Source organism: Brassica napus, chromosome A1, assembly GCF_020379485.1.
Source record: "Brassica napus cultivar Da-Ae chromosome A1, Da-Ae, whole genome shotgun sequence".
In the NCBI taxonomy this organism is placed as follows: Eukaryota; Viridiplantae; Streptophyta; class Magnoliopsida; order Brassicales; family Brassicaceae; genus Brassica; species Brassica napus.
The window spans coordinates 5,734,934-5,753,156 of NC_063434.1; the positions used below are offsets into that span (position 1 = coordinate 5,734,934).

At 36.3% G+C, this 18,223-nt stretch overlaps 3 protein-coding genes across 3 annotated transcripts; all 3 read left to right on the plus strand.

The window, feature by feature from the left end:
• Positions 1-332: 332 nt before the first annotated feature.
• Positions 333-2,761, plus strand: LOC125607462. The gene is made up of 2 exons (XM_048777273.1): positions 333-611; positions 899-2,761. Exon 2 carries the CDS (start codon positions 1,031-1,033, stop codon positions 2,567-2,569), a length of 1,539 nt encoding a protein of 512 aa, XP_048633230.1. The 5' UTR covers positions 333-611; positions 899-1,030; the 3' UTR covers positions 2,570-2,761.
• Positions 2,762-11,077: 8,316 nt separating this feature from the next.
• On the plus strand, positions 11,078-13,690 carry LOC106373483 (fe(2+) transport protein 1-like). Its single transcript, XM_013813653.3, has 3 exons — positions 11,078-11,782; positions 11,878-12,027; positions 12,116-13,690. Exons 1-3 carry the CDS (start codon positions 11,201-11,203, stop codon positions 12,419-12,421), a joined length of 1,038 nt encoding a protein of 345 aa, XP_013669107.1. The 5' UTR covers positions 11,078-11,200; the 3' UTR covers positions 12,422-13,690.
• Positions 13,691-15,224: 1,534 nt separating this feature from the next.
• On the plus strand, positions 15,225-17,213 carry LOC125575807 (fe(2+) transport protein 1-like). The gene is made up of 3 exons (XM_048734901.1): positions 15,225-16,395; positions 16,488-16,637; positions 16,727-17,213. The coding sequence occupies exons 1-3, from the start codon at positions 15,832-15,834 to the stop codon at positions 17,030-17,032; spliced, it is 1,020 nt and encodes a 339-aa protein (XP_048590858.1). The 5' UTR covers positions 15,225-15,831; the 3' UTR covers positions 17,033-17,213.
• Positions 17,214-18,223: the final 1,010 nt, after the last annotated feature.

Genomic DNA, 18,223 nt, shown 5'->3' on the forward strand with positions numbered 1-18,223 from the left:
AATGCGACGTTTATATGCTTCTACAGAAAGAGAAATTAGGTCTGAAACTATAGTGCCCTGGATATCAAAACTATACGGATTAATACAATCGTATTCAAAATTACACTTAAAATCAAACTAATATTTCATGCCAAATATATGCCAACATAAACTCATTAATAACAAACCAAAGCACATAAAATTCGTAGGCTTTAAACTACAGAAAATGAATTTTTACCATGTGATGTTGAATTGGATATACTATAATTAATCTTCAAATTGTATACATCGGACATATACTTAGATACATATTTGAGCTGATCCAATGTATCCTATAAATACTTTGATCGATGAATACTGACGGAATATCATCAAATACAACTATATGAAAAAAAGCTAGGGTTCAATGTTTTCGCGACGATGGGAACCGGGGATTGGTACCGGAGATTGGATCGGTCCGTTCAGGAAAGATCAGGGTTGTGCGACGGCGTATCAGGGCTGCATCTCGGGCCGATGGGGATTCGATTTTGGTATTAGAAAGGGGATGGGCGGAATTTTAAGGAAAATAAAGATTGGGATCGAAGGGCGACGGATTTCGGCTATCACTACAACAGATTGCTCAATCAATACAGGTTGTATAATGGATTGCGATCCTTTAGTCTTTTGCTTTTATTTAATTGGGAGTGATCTCAATTATATACGGAGGATATGGGGTTTACGGTTTTTGGAGAAAGTAAGATTGGCAGATTTCAATTTTCAGGGATACGAGATCGTGGGAGTTTATTGTAGGATGGTGAATATGGAAAATTGGGCACTATATAATAAGATGGAAGTCACCTTTCGTTGGAATATCATTCTTATCTCATCTTATTATAGTAAAGTTCTAAAGGGCTCTCTTTGTGGTGTTTTAATGGCGCAGAGTAATTTGTTGAGTAATGGTGAGGAGCAGAGGAACGGGGACGGCAAGCGGAAGAGGTTGAAGATTTCAGTGGCGCATTTCGACAACTCTGCGCTTATCAGAACCTATTCCAAAACTCTGATTGGACGGTGCATGAATCCCGTGGAACAAGAGATGAAGGCTTTGTTTACAAATCTCCCGAAGATTTGGAAATTGGAAGAAAGGGTTACGGGTAGTGACTTGGGCTTTGGCAAGTTTCAGTTTGACTTCATGACGGAAGAGGAGCTTGACGCTGTGTTGAGGCAGCAACCATATCACTTCGACTACTGGATGCTGGCATTGGCGAAGTGGCAACCAAAGCAACTCAAGGATTTCCCTTCGGAGATCCCGTTTTGGATCAGAGTTTTTGGTCTTCCCCTTGAATTTAGGACCGCTCCTACTCTGGAGAGTATTGGTGGTGCTTTGGGGAGAGTGGTGGATGTAGATGTGGTTCAAAACCGAGTTCAAGTTATAATTGACGCTTTCAAAGAACTATGCTTTGAAACGTCGATAGATTTCAAAGGAGGAGAATTCTACGAGGAAGAGGAGGTGGCGGTATCTCTCCGTTACGAGAAGCTCTTCGGTTATTGCAAGGGATGCGGGAGTCTTTGTCACAAGGAGGAGATATGCCCTCTTGATGAGAAGAACACGAAGGCGGAACCAGAGAGAAGGAGGGAGCATAGAGAAGGTAATGGGGGATGGACTGATGGCGTGAAACATGAAGAGCGAGCTCGGAGCTATAAGGGTGTGGTCATTAACGGCAATACGGCCCAACAGAACAGAGAAAGAGATTGTAAGGAGTATTATGGAAAGGGCAAGGGAAAGATGGGGGAGGCACCTGATTCTAAGTGGGTGAAGGTACCTGAGCGGGGTAATAGGAGATCTTATAACCACCACGGCAACTACAGAGGTAATGGGGAAGGTTCACGGGTTAAATCTACATACCGTGAGGCTGTTCCAGTTGTGGGCTCTGGTACTCAAGGGGTGTCGACTAAGACATATCCACTGCAACGAAGAGAAGATCAGGGGCAGCATCAGGATGTACATCCGGCACGTGAAGAAGGGGAGATCACGATGAATGAAGATGCTGATGCCACATTGCCGTCTGCAGAATTTCAAATGGAACTTGCTAAAACCCAGGCGGAAGGATCGGAGGTGGTCGTGGAGGCTATGGAGGAGGAGAAGAATTTACTTGCAGTGCAAGGATTGATGGAGAAACATGATGAGCCTTTTGACGATATTGAGATGGAAATTGAGGCTATTAATGCGGCGATGATGGCGAGTGGTGTTGATTTGGAGGCAGAGGAAGAGTTTCAAACTCTCTCAGAAGAGGAGTTTGAGCAAGATTCTGAGGCTCAGATAGAGAAAGTTCTTCTTCAGAATGCCGAAGAACCGGTGGCTGGTGATGCGCACATCAATAAGGAGCTGGGGACAGGGGAGGTGGCGACGAGACAGGGTCACCGTAAGAGGTTATTTAAACCTAATAACAGCACTGCAGGCAGTACTAAAATGAGAATGGCGTCTGCGCTTCTTTCACCAAGGAAGAAAACTGCAGCAGCAGCAGCTAAGGTCGGGACTCGTCATGGAGACAATACCAAACCACCGGAGAGCAAGGGACCTTCAATCCCGAAGCCGGTTAACTTAAAGTTCTAAGGTTTATGGATCAAATCTCATTTACAATGAGAGTACGAATAAAGGATTGGGTTTATGGGGGTGAAGCTTTCATTTTATCATTAAAGTTAATTTTCTTTGAAGTTTTATTTGGTTTCATGGGTTTGGGGGTAGTATTCATTGCTCTGTTTCTCTTGGTTCTTATTGAGTATTGGAATAAGAGTGGTTTATTGAGTTCCTGGTATTCTATTCAAAAATACGTGTTGATGATTTCTGGCAAAAGGGTTTTGTGGAGGAGGATTTGGAATTGTGGATATCATGAGTTTTATTTTGCTCATTCCCTTCTTATTGTACTAAAGTCTTTTGAAGACAGGAACTTTGATATATATGTTTGTAGATTATTTTATGGGAACAGAGGTTGGTGGATTAACGGAGGATGGTGGATTAACGGTCTAATCTTGAATCGGTGGTTAGGTTTATTTATATGTTTACATAGGCAGGGTTTAGTAAACATGATTTTCTTTTGGTGGGAGCTAGTGAGTATACAAAGCTTGTGGGTTCAAGATGTAATCAGGAGTGTTGAAAACGCTTTACGTCCTCGGTGGTGCGGAGTTATCTGTGGGGTATTAGTTTATTTGGTAGTTGAAATCAAAGGCCACGTACATTTAGGAAATCACTATAATGCATTTGATTATGTACGTATTATGCATGTTACTATTTCTTTGGTACATGTAATTTGGTCTACGTGGAACAATTGGAAACTTGAAAGTGGAGTGGTTTCAAATTTTATTCGTCTGAAGGCGATTTGGAATGTGAGGATGCGAGGTTTTATTATTTCTTTACACGAAATAATTAAATGTATGTTTTTAATATATATCACCTCAATATATCAATTAGCAGGAATAATTATGAATGTCTTATTTCTGAGCTTGAGGATTAAGTTGTCAAGTATTGTATTTGAGCGACTGTACGGATGTAGCGTGGAATGCAAGTATCAGCATAAGGGGTCCAGATGGTTTGTTTGGGCGTCGGTAGGGATGGGTGCTTGGTACTGTTTTATTGGGATTATAAAATGGATGGGTATCTTTAAACCCAAATTTTGGGCTCGAGAGAGCAATACAAGATATTATTATATATATGAAAATTTTAAGCTGGAATTGTAGAGGACTTGGGAGTCATTGGACCATAAGTTATCTTCGGGAGACATGGCATAAACACAAACCGGATTTTTTATTTTTATCTGAAACGAAACAGGAGTTCGAGTTTGTACAAGGGTTTCAATCACACTTTGGATATGATAGTGTGATTACTGTGGATCCTAATGGGAGGAGCGGTGGTTTAGCTCTTTTTTATTATAATGAGTATCAGGTGAAGATTTTATATTCTAGCAATAGAATGATAGATATTGAGGCGGTGGTTAAAGGAAAACAAGTCTTTCTTACTTTTGTTTATGGGGATCCGGTGCCAAAACTAAGAGAACAAGTATGGGAGAGACTAACCCGATTTGGTTTGGCAAGATCAGAACCTTGGTTTATTATTGGGGATCTAAATGAAATTACTGGGAATCATGAAAAGGATGGGGGTTCTCTTCGTTGTGCTACTTCATTTATCCCGTTCAATAATATGATAAGGAATAGTGGTTTACTAGAATTTCCGGCTCGAGGAAATACAATGTCTTGGCAAGGAAGAAGGGGCAAAGGGAAAGGAGCAGTGACGATCAGATGTCGTTTGGATCGAGCTTTGGCAAATGAGGAATGGCATACGCTTTTCCCATGTTCTTATACAGAGTATCTAAAGATGGTGGGATCTGACCATCGCCCAGTGTTGGCTTTCTTAGAGGATAAATTTATAAAGAAAAGAAGGGGGCAATTTAGATTTGACAAAAGATGGATTGGCCAAGAGGGTCTTATGGAGTCGATTGTAACAGGCTGGACGGGGAGTCAGGAAGGACAACTAGGAGATCTTGTTACCAAAATTACTAATTGTCGCCATGAAATATCTACTTGGCGTAAAGATAATCAACCATATGGAAAAGATAAAATACAGAAGCTTCAACAGGCACTTGAAGACGTGCAAATGGATAATAATCGGTCTCAAGAGGAGATTATTGAGGTTTCTAGGAAATTGCAGGAGGCTTATAAGGATGAGGAGGAATATTGGCACCAGAAAAGCAGGAATATGTGGTACTCATCTGGAGATCTAAATACTAAATTTTATCATGCTTTGACGAAGCAGCGTAGGGTTCGTAACAAAATAGTGGGTCTTCATGATGAAACAGGTAACTGGATAACAGATGAGAAAGGGGTTGAGAAGGTGGCGGTTGATTACTTTGAGAGTCTGTTTACGACCACGGATCCAACGGAATTTGATAGTTTTTTGGAGGAGATAGTACCATCTATTTCTCCCCGAATGAATCAAAATTTGCTGCGAATGGCAACGGAGGAAGAGGTCCGACAAGCTTTATTTATGATGCATCCAGAGAAAGCGCCAGGACCGGACGGGATGACAGCTCTTTTTTTTCAGCACTCATGGCATATAATTAAGAGGGATGTGGTTGAGCTGGTGAACAATTTTCTTCTCACAGGAAATATGGATCAACGTTTAAATATGACTAATATTTGTATGATTCCGAAAGTAGAGAGACCCACAAGGATGACGGAATTACGGCCGATAAGCCTTTGTAATGTTGGTTATAAGATTATCTCGAAGGTTTTATGTCAACGATTGAAAATTTGCCTACCAAGACTGATTTCGGAGACACAATCGGCATTTGTGGCGGGTAGGTTAATATCGGATAATATACTTATCGCGCAGGAAATGTTTCATGGACTGAGGACAAATAAGTCATGTCAGAACAAATTTATGGCAATCAAAACGGATATGAGTAAGGCATATGATAGGATTGAGTGGAAATTCATTGTGGCACTTTTACACAGAATGGGATTTGATCCTCGATGGGTTAATTTGATGCTGGAATGTATCTCTTCGGTCCAATATAGGGTACTTATCAATGGGCAGCCACAGGGACTTATTATTCCTCAACGAGGTCTACGGCAGGGGGATCCTCTGTCTCCGTATTTATTCATTATGTGCACTGAGGCATTAATAGCGAATATTAAGAGGGCAGAGAGAGAGAAACAACTTACTGGTTTAAAGGTGGCGCGAGCGTGTCCAGCAATCTCTCATTTGCTATTTGCAGATGATAGTCTATTCTTTTGTAAGGCAAACAAGGAGGAGTGTCAAACTATTCTTAGGATTTTACAGGAATATGAGGCTGTCTCAGGGCAACAAATTAATTTCCAGAAGTCCTCAATTCAATTTGGGCATAAGATTGAAGAATCAATTCGTCAAGAGTTGAGAGATATTCTGGGAATCCAAAACATAGGAGGCATGGGATCCTATTTGGGGTTGCCAGAAAGTCTTGGAGGGTCTAAGGTACAGGTTTTTGGTTTTGTTCAGGAACGTTTGAATAATAGGGTTAATGGATGGACATTCCGATTTTTTACTAAAGGAGGAAAAGAGGTAATTATTAAATCGGTGGTGACGGCTTTGCCCAATCATGTTATGTCTGTTTATCGGTTACCGAAGACTACAGTTCAAAAATTAACAAGCGCAGTTGCTCGGTTTTGGTGGAGCCCAGGAGGAAGTTCTAAAGGTATGCATTGGAAATCATGGGATAAATTATGTGAAACCAAAGATAACGGTGGGTTAGGTTTCAAGGATCTTATGGATTTTAATACGGCAATGCTTGGAAAGCAACTATGGAGACTGATGGAAAAACCAAATACTCTATTCTCAAGAGTCTTCAAAGGACGGTATTACAGGAATGCTTCACCCCTGGAACCGATTCGTTCTTCTTCTCCGTCATATGGCTGGAGGAGTATCATTTCTGCTAGATCTCTGGTTTGTAAAGGACTAATTAAACGGGTGGGAACAGGTTCGTCTATCTCTGTATGGAATGATCCTTGGATCCCAGCCACTCGCCCGAGACCAGCAACCAAAAATTTCCCCAACTTTTATCCGGACCTTACAGTGGATTCCCTCATAAATTCGGAATCTCGCTCATGGAATTTACAGGTAATTAGGACTCTTGTGGATCCTGCGGATGCGAAAATAATTGAAAGTATTCCTTTAAGTAGGAATCAGTTTGAGGATAGGAATGGATGGCATTTTACTAAAACTGGAAAATATTCAGTCCAATCAGGCTATCAAGTGGAACGGATTTATCCGGATAAGGAAAAACCACCAGTTTTTTATGGCCCTACAGTGGATATACTTAAAGCTTTCTGTTGGAAAGTTCGGTGTCCCCCAAAAATAAGGCATTTTTTATGGCAACTTCTCTCAGGATGTATATCGGTAATGAAAAACCTCAAGGCAAGAGGGATAAATGGAGATACATTTTGTGCTCGATGCGGAGAGCCTGAAGAATCAATTAACCATGTATTTTTTGAATGTCCACCGGCACGCCAAGTGTGGGCATTATCCAAGATTCCGTCAGCTCCGAATTTTTTTCCTACTTCTTCATTGTTTGCTAATATGGATCATCTATTTTGGAGAGTCCGGCCAAAGATGGATGATCATCAGTTTGCATGGATTTTATGGTATATTTGGAAAGCTCGAAATAACAAAGTTTTCAGTAATTTGGATATGGATCCGAGGGATACTCTTCAATTAGCTGAAATAGAATCATCACTTTGGGCAGAAGCACAGGTGGGAAATGACCCAACGAGAGGGCTTTCGGTACCGATCAATGTTCCCCTAGTGACACAAGGTCGATGGTGTTTTATGGATGGTTCATGGAAGGATAAGGATACGTTCTCAGGACAAGGCTGGTATAGTACTTTACCAGGGTTTGATGGGCTGCTAGGGGCAAGGAATGTAAGGGCATGTCTTTCACCCCTTCATTCGGAGATAGAGGCGTTGATTTGGGCAATGGAATGTATGAAGAATTTAAGACAGTTTCAGGTAACGTTTGCAACGGATTGTTCTCAATTGGTGAAGATGGTTTCGGAACCAGAAGAATGGCCAGCATTCGAAAGCTATTTGGAGGACATAAAGCTTCTCAAAGGAAGTTTCCTCAACTCTGATATAGTTCATGTACCTCGGACAGCGAATCTTCGGGCAGATAGTCTAGCACGCAGTGCTAGGAAACAATCGTCCTTTGTCGTTCACATGGATGCGGAGTTACCGATTTGGTTTACAGAGTCATCATGAGTCTGTAAATTCTTTGCTGTCAAAAAAAAAAAAAAAAAAAAAAAAAAATCATCAAATACAACTATACAATTAATCAGATTATCGTACAGAAAACTGAACCATTTCTCTCAAAGTTTCATTATCTTGGACTATTAGTTTTAAGAACATATTATCGAATTTTCAATTCTCAAGAAGCGTAATATCGCGACTTAATATAGTTTTAGCCATTACCTTTTGTGAAATCATATGTTAATCTACGTGCTTCTTGATAAGTTGCTTTTCTGCAATGATCATTTATTTTAGTTTGTTGTTTTTACTTTCTGTTCTTGACAAATGAAGTTATAAAGCCAAATCAAAGATATGTTGGCATATATTTATATTTTTGGACATGAAAAAATAGAGATTACTTTCCCAATATGGAAAATTTTCCGTTATTGTATTTTATCAAAGTTGTCCAATCTGAGATAGCAGTTAGTGTTTAAAGTGTCGGAAATCAGATTACTACTGAGGGATTTTTTGGAATGGCCGGTGCTGGCTGAAGCTTATTATACAGCCAATGAAGGAGCCCGAATGATAGCAATTAGTGCTGTGACTGGTAATAGGTACCATTCATATGTTGCTGCAGCCCAACCTCGATGGTGCTCTTATGTCTTTGTTAGTGATCGAAGAAACATGATAGGTTGATCTTGTGTATGGGTTGTTATGAGGTGTTTATTTTTGGAAACTTTGTATTAGTACGGTTTAATCTAATGAAATCATTTAGATGGAAAAAAAGTTGTCCAATTGAGATGTAGGCATTTTGTCACGTCGGTGGAGTACGAGTCCGGCACGTACTGGTTCGTGCTCGTCCAACTATATGAATCGTGGAAACAAAAGCGACAGGTAAACAATATTGTAATTCCAATTTGACGATATTGTAATTCCAATTTGACGTCCTCATTATTTATTCTTTCTTTATTTCTAAAAACAATTAATATTGTAATTCCAGTTTGATGTCATTATTTGCTCTCTTTTTTTTCGAAAAAACAAAAAAAACAACTCTAACCGAAGTTGACTTGTAAGGAGCAGGGGCGTCCCTGAGGAGAGCCATTTGAAACATGGGCCTGGGGCCCCCATTATTAAAAGGCCCCCATTTTTAAAAAAATATTTTGTTTTTTTTTAAAACATTAAAAAAATATTTATATGTATAAATAATAAAATCGAGCAACAGAATTTAGTGGGACTTACATAAAATAAATCTTTTCTCTTCTCACATTTACAGTTTTTTTAGCTTTTTGTTTGAGAATTAGTTTTTTGTTTTCTGTTTTGCTTTAAAAAAAAAATTCTTGCTCATGAATTTTAAAATTTCAGTTATGTTAGAAGGGCCCCCATTTTTTCATTTGTTTAGAGCCCCACTTCTTTCAGGACCGCCCCTGGTAAGGAGGCATGCCCTGAATAGTTGGATACATTCTCGGCATGGACCGTATTGATTATAAGGATAATATAAAATATTACTATGATTCTTTGTGACACCAAGCATCACATTTTTTGTCATGGTCAAGCATCACATAAGTTCTCACAAAATTTATCAATGACACCATATGGCCATGTCAAAAAGAAAATTAGTGGACATAGCTTTCAGGATTACAATTTGACATAAAACATTATATAAAAAAGTAAGTTACTAAATAAATTAAACCTTAAAGATAGATGATCCAAAGGATGTGCATTGACCCCTGTGGGTGCTAAACTATTTCAGTGAAAGTTTGTATTACAAAAAAATTGATTCAAATAAAAAAATCATGATCTTTTTATACAAGTATGTAAATTTATTTTCAAAAAAAAAAGTTAAAAAAATTCTATTGTAAGACCTCGCAAAAAAATTAAAAAGATCCTAAAATCCTTGATTAGATTTAATGTAATTCAGAAAAAAAGAGATTAAAGCTAAATAAAAAGAAAAATCATAAAGTGACAGGCCATCCGTAGATTTAGTAAGCTAACTCGCGGGACTTACAAAACATTTTAGCAGTCATCTAAATGGTTAGAAACGGAAAGAATCCAGAAATACTCGACCAAATTGACAAGCAGAGACAGTTGGCATCTCTGGCCACTGAAAGGAATACCAAATCCAACAAATCCAAAGGCATGTAGAGGCGTCCGTGGATTCCAATAGACGGAGAAATAGCTCACGGTGAGAAACAAAGACTCTTGAAAATGTACTGTAATGAATTAATTAAATTAATAAAGATAAATGCAATATGTAGAAAATTTTAAAATCTACTTTCATACCGTGCTGCATGTTTATCATGAGTACGTGTCTGGATGACTAGATTGCATCCATGCACTGAGCACGAGCTCGTCACGTGTGATTTTGTGCTCATCGCAATTCAATAAAGTATATGTAAACCTAAAGAAGTCACAATTAGTAGTACGTATTTACTTAAATGCACGATTAAAGTAGACGTTTATGTGAGAACTGACTAACAACTATACGCATGGGATTGACTTCGAACTCTCGGGACAAACGGCGTGAAAATTGCATTTTAATTTAGGGTTCCCCGCTTTGGTCGATGGGTGTGATATATTTATATGATGTGACAACTAATTTTTTTCAGTAATTCAAGTTGCATATTAATTATTAAAATTGAAACCACTTAAACTATATATATTAATATGATTCAGTTTTTTTTGGATTGATTATTTTGGTTCATAAGTATTAGTTGTAGACAATTCCTTACTTTTATTTCTTAAATGAAACCGAATAATTGTGAATATGGTCGTATGCTGTACAATAATTTCATGCACGTGATCAACTCATACAATTAGATATACAAAAAAAAACAAATTGAATTATTATTTTTTAACGGTGCAACGAATAAAAAGGAAAAAAAAAATCCACAGAATTGCTTATTTGCATAAATATACATATTTGTTACTTGATATATATTCAAATACAAAAAAATAGTTTATTGGTAATTAGATTGAATGTGTTAGCTTGCAAGGGCTGTATATTTTATATATTTATATATATATATATATATACTATTAATCTTCATTAAAATATATATATATATGTACTATTAATCTTCATTAAAATCTCCTTTATATTATGTTACAAAAAAACTCCTTTATACATATCTACAATTTTATGATACAAATAATTAATTATCTAATAAACATAAGTAAATTTTCGGGTTTTATATAAATCTTGAATACGGTATAGTCTTGAACTGATACATTACTGATTCAAAGGATACATACTCGCAAAAGTATTTGAAAAAGGCATTACATCTCAATATCTATTTGTTCAAAAAAAAAAAAATATATATATATATATATCTATTTGTTTCTTAAGTTTCTTGGTAGGTTCTTTCTTTAGCAATAAATGGCACGGAAGCAACGGGCACACATTACTATATAACTTGACTCATCCCATAAGTTCAATAAGCGCATAAACAGTAAACAATTCGAACACCCAAAAACTCCAAAAGAAAACAAAAGATGGCTTCAACTCCAACATTCCTCATGAAAACAATCTTCCTCGTATTCATCTTTGTCTCCTTTACAATTTCTCCGGCAACTTCAACGGCACCTGAAGACTGTGCAAGCGAGTCAGCTAACCCGTGCGTCGACAAGGCTAAAGCTTTACCTCTCAAAATTATAGCAATTGCCGCAATCTTAGTAGCAAGCATGATTGGTGTTGGAGCTCCTCTCTTTAGCCGGAACGTGCCCTTCCTTCAACCTGATGGGAACATTTTCACTATAGTTAAGTGTTTCGCTTCAGGGATTATCCTTGGAACTGGTTTTATGCACGTTTTGCCTGATTCTTTCGAGATGTTATCATCACAATGTCTTAAAGAGAACCCGTGGCACAAATTTCCATTCTCTGGGTTTCTCGCTATGCTGTCCGGTCTAATCACTTTAGTCATTGATTCCATGGCGACGAGCATCTATACTAGAAAGAACGCAGTTGGGATCATACCGCATGGGCATGGTCACGGCCCTGGAAATGATGTTACGTTACCAACAAAAGATGGGGATTCTGCGGATGCACAACTCTTGAGATATCGAGTCATTGCTATGGTTAGTACACATATCAACTTATTTAAAACCGAATTTTAATCGACGGAATCATTTTATATGATATATAACGGAATATAAATCTGATCAATATATAGGTCTTGGAACTTGGAATCATAGTTCACTCTGTGGTCATTGGACTATCTCTAGGAGCAACAAGTGACACTTGCACCATTAAAGGACTCATTGCAGCCCTTTGCTTCCATCAAATGTTCGAAGGCATGGGTCTTGGTGGTTGCATTCTCCAGGTATATAAAATTATATATAATAAACTATTTTCTTTATAAAACGTTAAAATTACAAGTAATAAACTTTTAATGTTTGAGATATTTTCAGGCTGAGTATACGAACTTGAATAAGTTTCTTATGGCGTTCTTTTTTGCAATAACAACGCCATTCGGAATAGCCTTAGGGATAGCTCTTTCGACAATTTACAGAGACAATAGCCCTAGTGCGTTGATCACTGTAGGATTGCTCAATGCATGCTCCGCTGGATTGCTTATCTACATGGCGCTTGTAGACCTTCTAGCGGCCGAGTTCATGGGACCAAAGCTTCAAGGTAGCATCAAAATGCAGATCAAGTGTTTCATTGCGGCTCTTCTAGGGTGTGGTGGCATGTCGATCATCGCCAAATGGGCTTAACTAATTTCCCGAATAGTACTCCGGAACTGAAGTCATGTGTGGATTTTGTTGTCGAACAATTACAAGATACTTACGTGGTATCTTAATGTTTTTTCATATGCATGTAACTGTGATTGGAACCACGACCCCGAGTATTTCCTTCTGTTTAGGGGAAGTAGTTCTTGTTGTATAATGTTTTCGCATCTCATTTAAACAAATAAAAATCTTTTTCAAGAAAAGCAAATTATAGAAAATAGAATGATCTGTTACGTAATCTAAATTCGTCAAGCGGAATGCCAATCATTTGAACATTAATGGTGACATTATAGTCTATATATAAGTAGGCCGGTACACTGTACACATGTCCATTGTTAATAACATGCACACCATACTGCTTCAGTTCTGAAATTTACTTTTCTTATCTGAAGCGTTTCCTTTAGTGTGATACTCACAGTTCTACCGGTTGACTTTAACCAATACATTAGATTTGTTTGGTATTTCTAAATATCTACACATTTTAGTGACTACCCAAATGATGGTGATCCAATAAAGTGGTAATATCTAGAAATGTATTACAAAATGACAAAAGAAAGAGTTGGGTTCTCTCAACACAGCACCCATTACAGCATAATACTTGAAAAGGAAGTTAGTTCCTTACCTTATTTATTAAGTCTATTGGTATCCACTACGTTGAAAACCCATTTTCAGACCACAGAAAGGGAATGAGCTAGATCGAACCCCGGTGAGGGAAAGACAACCAATATATCCCGCAAGGCCGCAAGTCCTAGTCCAGAAAATTTCTGACTATATTTTTGTGATCTAAAAAGTGTCAATATTTTCTTTATTAGCCAGTCAATAATCTATATCGCATAATTGTTACAAGTTAAAAAAGGCAAGGCAAAATTAGAATGTCTTAAACAAAAGAATCGGTTGCAGACCAATTGGTTATTGCATATTGCATTAACCATTAACATTTGTACGGCATATCACATATACCCTAGGGCTGGGCTAATAAACCGAACCCGAAAATCCGAATCGAATCCGACTCGATAAAAATGAATCCGAACCGATCCGAACCCGACATAAAAACCGAATGGATCTTGTTTTATGGTATTTCGGGTTATGAGTATTATCCGAACCGAACCCGAACCTAAATGGATACCCGATAGAACCTGAAACATTCAAAATTTCCAAAAAAAACTTGTACCAAACATGATCTCATTTCCTAATATGTATTCAAAATATATTGAACATCTAAAATAATTATCTATTATATGAAGATCGGTGGTTGAAGGTGGCGGTTGAATGTTGAAATTTTTAGATTTGGGTTTTATTTTTCATTGAATAATGTTTTTCATTTCATGAGAACTTGATTTTCGTTTCATGCTTTCAATTATTTGGTTTTGTTTCGATCAATAACTATGTTTACCTTTCACTTAATTTTGAATGATTACATTTGATGTTCCTTTCTTTTTTTTCCGAATCGATTTTATTTATGTTTTGGTTACAAAATAGGTAGAAATCAAGTATTTTAAAACCAAAGAACGATTTTAGTTACTTTTTGGTTACAAAGTAGATATAAATCAGGTACATTTAACCCGAAGAACCGATTGGGACCCGAACCCGAAAGTACATCGGGTTATACCGGTTCTTTGAAGATTTACTAAACCCGATCCGAACCCGATAGAACCCGAACCGGTCCCGAACCGAATTTTCATATAACCCGAATGAGGCTGATTTTGATAAACCCGAAAAACCGAAACCCGATTAGACTAAACCGAAACCCGATTGGGACCCCGAATGCCCATGCCTAATATACCCAATTCAAAAACAATAGTTAAACCTTGACAGTGATGAAAGAAAATAATTGGGAATATGGTTACATCATGGCGTCCCCAAACTAATTCCTTTTTTTGCTAAATTAACTACTTCAACTTGTTAAACTTTCACCAAACTTGCCTCCATGCCTATCCATCTTCCTATAACTTATGTCCCTATAATTACATAAACAAAATTATGAGTGACATTTAATTTGAATATAATATATTATGCGATATGAGATAGCTAGTGATTTATTTAAGAATTTGTCCTCTAAATCCACTATTTGACCAACATGTAATTTTTAAATGTGAATTTCAATTCCTCAAATTACTTATTTCCATTTATTTGGTGTGATACTGGGAAAAAACTGTCTCAAATTTTTACTATAACCAAATAGCAAGGATGTCAAAATGAGTTAGATTGTTCAACTCATTGCATCTACTAGTGAGCTCGGATCTTTCATGAATTAGCTCGGTTCAGCTAATTTATTATACGAGCTTCAATATGTAAATTCAAATTCAAGTCATCTAGATCATGAATCAAATGAGATAACTCGCGATCTAATATAAAAATAATTATAATAAAAACAAAATATTAAAATACATTTTATAATATTAAAAGTATAACTTCTATATTAGTTATCTATGTTTTATCAATTTCAAATATAAAATAAAATATCAAATAAGATAATTACGAGTAATATAGGAATTATCTCTTAGGAATGTTTTGTTTTACATTTTAATTTAAAGATATATATGAGACTATGAGTGATATAAATATTTTTAACATTTTCTATATTATCTAAAAAAATTGGTTTTACATTTTAATTTTAGAAGATAAATATTATTAATATAGAAATTTTCATTATTTAACATAAGAAAATAGAAGTTTCCGATATGTATATATATATATATATAATTTTAATTATAAAATTGATCAAACTCATGAATTGTCTCATATTTATTAAAAATCGTTTATGTAACTCGTAATTTTTTAAAATTCTCTTATTAAAATTATTTATTAAATAAGTTTAAAATAGAAAATTTGTGTTCATGAAAAATCGAATTGAACTGAAAAGCTCATCAGATATAACTCATTTTAGCATCTCTACCAAAGAGTCGACTCTAGATTGGAGTTGCGATGGTATTCTTCTTTGATGTGGAAATACTTCTAATCATATTTTCAATTGTGTTTCCAGAAACAAGCAAATTCAACACAATAAATGGAACATGTAAAAATAGAATAGAACAAACGTACCAAAAATCACTTCCTTTCTGAAAGGGAAATTAAGGCAATCAATAACATGTATATTATCCTAAAGTTCAAATATACTATAGCACATCAAACATAATAAAATTTAGTTTATATTTTCCATGGAATTATTGAGTTAGCCGACATAAAGATAGTGGACGATATAAAACATATTCTTATCCTAAATAATATAAGTGTTATGTTAACTAGTAAACAATAATTTCTTCATAACCAACAATAAACGGCATGAAAAGAACCGGAGTACATTACTGTATAAACCGACTCATCGAACAGGTGCAGATACATAGACATTGAACACCCGAACAGTACACAAAACTCCAAAAGAAAAAGAAGAAAAAATGGCTTCAACCTCAACACTTCTAATGAAAACAATCTTCATCTTACTTATCTTTGTCTCTTTTACAATCTCTCCGGCAACTTCAACGGCGCCGGAACACTGCGGAAGCGAGTCAGCTAACTCGTGCATCAACAAGGCTAAAGCTTTACCTCTCAAAATAGTAGCAATTGCCACAATCCTAGTAGCAAGCATGATTGGTGTTGGAGCTCCTCTCTTTAGCAGTAACGTGCCGTTCCTTCAGCCCGACGGGAACATTTTCATTATCGTTAAGTGTTTTGCCTCAGGGATTATCCTAGGAACCGGTTTTATGCACGTTTTGCCTGATTCTTTTGAGATGTTGTCATCACAATGTCTTGAAGAGAACCCGTGGCACAAATTTCCATTCTCCGGGTTTCTCGCTATGTTGTCCAGTCTAATCACTTTATTCATTGATTCCATGGCTACGAGCATCTATGCTAGCAATAACGCAGATGGGGTCGTACCGTATGGTCCTGTAAATGGTGTTACCTTACCAACAAAAGTTGACGATTCTGCACAACTCTTGCGATATCGAGTCATTGCTATGGTTAGTACACATATAGTCGTATTAAAAAACGAATACTTATCGACGGTATCATTTTAATGATATTTAACTGTATAAATTTTATGAATAAGTAGGTATTGGAACTTGGAATCATAGTTCATTCTGTGGTCATTGGACTATCTCTAGGAGCAACAAATGACATTTGCACCATAAAATCACTCATCACAGCTCTTTGCTTCCATCAAATGTTCGAAGGCATAGGTCTTGGTGGTTGCATTCTCCAGGTATATAAAATTATACATAAGAAATATTTATTTTCTTTCAAAATGTTAAATTGTAAATAATAATACTTTTAATGTTTGGATGTTTTCAGGCCGAGTATACGAAGTTGAGTAAGTTTCTTATGGCGTTCTTTTTTGCGATAACAACTCCATTCGGAATAGCGTTAGGGATCGCTCTCTCGACAATTTACAGAAACAATAGCCACAGTGCATTAATCACTGTTGGATTGCTCAATGCATGCTCGTCGGGATTGCTCATCTACATGGCGCTTGTGGACCTTCTAGCGGCCGATTTCATGGGACCAAAGCTTCAAGGTAGCGTCAAAATGCAGATCAAGTGTTTCGTAGCGGCTCTGCTAGGGTGTGGTGGCATGTCGATCATCGCCAAATGGGCTTAACCAATTCCCTGGAGAGTACTGCGGAACTGAAATGGGAAATTTTGTTGTCGAACTAAAAACCGTTTTTGGTTTAAATATCGATTCTTTATCGTTTCTTCCATTACAAAATACATGGTACCTATCATGTGTAATGTCTTTTAAGAAGTAATAGATTTTGACCCGCACTTTCAAAATGTGGGGTTATTTTTGTATTTTTTTCAGTTGACAAATATTTAGTAAATGTCACATTTTTATATATTTGTGTTTTATTTTATAAAAGATTTAAATTTTTTATCTTTATTTATCGTATTTCATTTTAAATGACTATTTATGTTTAAAAAATTAAACTTTATTTCTTTAACGAATTAAGTTGGTAAAACTCTGATAAATTAATTTTATTATGTGGTTAATATTTTAATAATAAAAAAAAATACTTTTAATAAAAATTTCTACTTTTCAATGAAAAAAATCAATTTTTTATGAATGCTTAAATTATAGAGTATTTGCACTGGATAATAACGGACAGAAGATATATTAGGCAACCAAGCACAAATCAATTGTATTTAGCTAGATGGTCATTGTGAGTATGCGATATGACCTTAATGTCCTTTGTGAACGTGAGTTCTGATTTAGGCATCATCGTTTAACGTAACCTAGATGCTTAGGGCTGTCTCCAAGAGTGGTGTTGGTGTCAGATATTTAAACCAAGCGAGTGGAAATCAAGGTCGTTTCATTATTTTAATGAGTGGTTACAATTGGTGCTTGCAATTAACAATCACAATTGGTTTTGCAAATTGACATTTACAACCTAATCATAGTGTTATTCATATGGCTTAGTAAATTACATCTCCGTTTAGCATATATTTTCATTTTTCAGTCAATTAAGTCAACTTTTTTTACTGGTTCCAGGATCGTAATGTTGTTATGTGAACGATTCATCACGTCCAAATGTATATCACATGTCATACAATTTATCAGTTGCTTTTGAACGGACAGTATCTCGCTCTAATTTGTACGAAGAAAGGTAAATTTCGTTGATTGATATGTAATTAAAATAAAAAGCATTATGATTTTATAACAAGAATTTAAAAGTACAAACTGACGTGCATAATTTGAAGACAGAATAGAGAAACATTACATCAACAACCATTATTATCAGAAAAGATAGGATTATAGCCAGATATAGACACATGAATTTAGAAAAAACGCTTA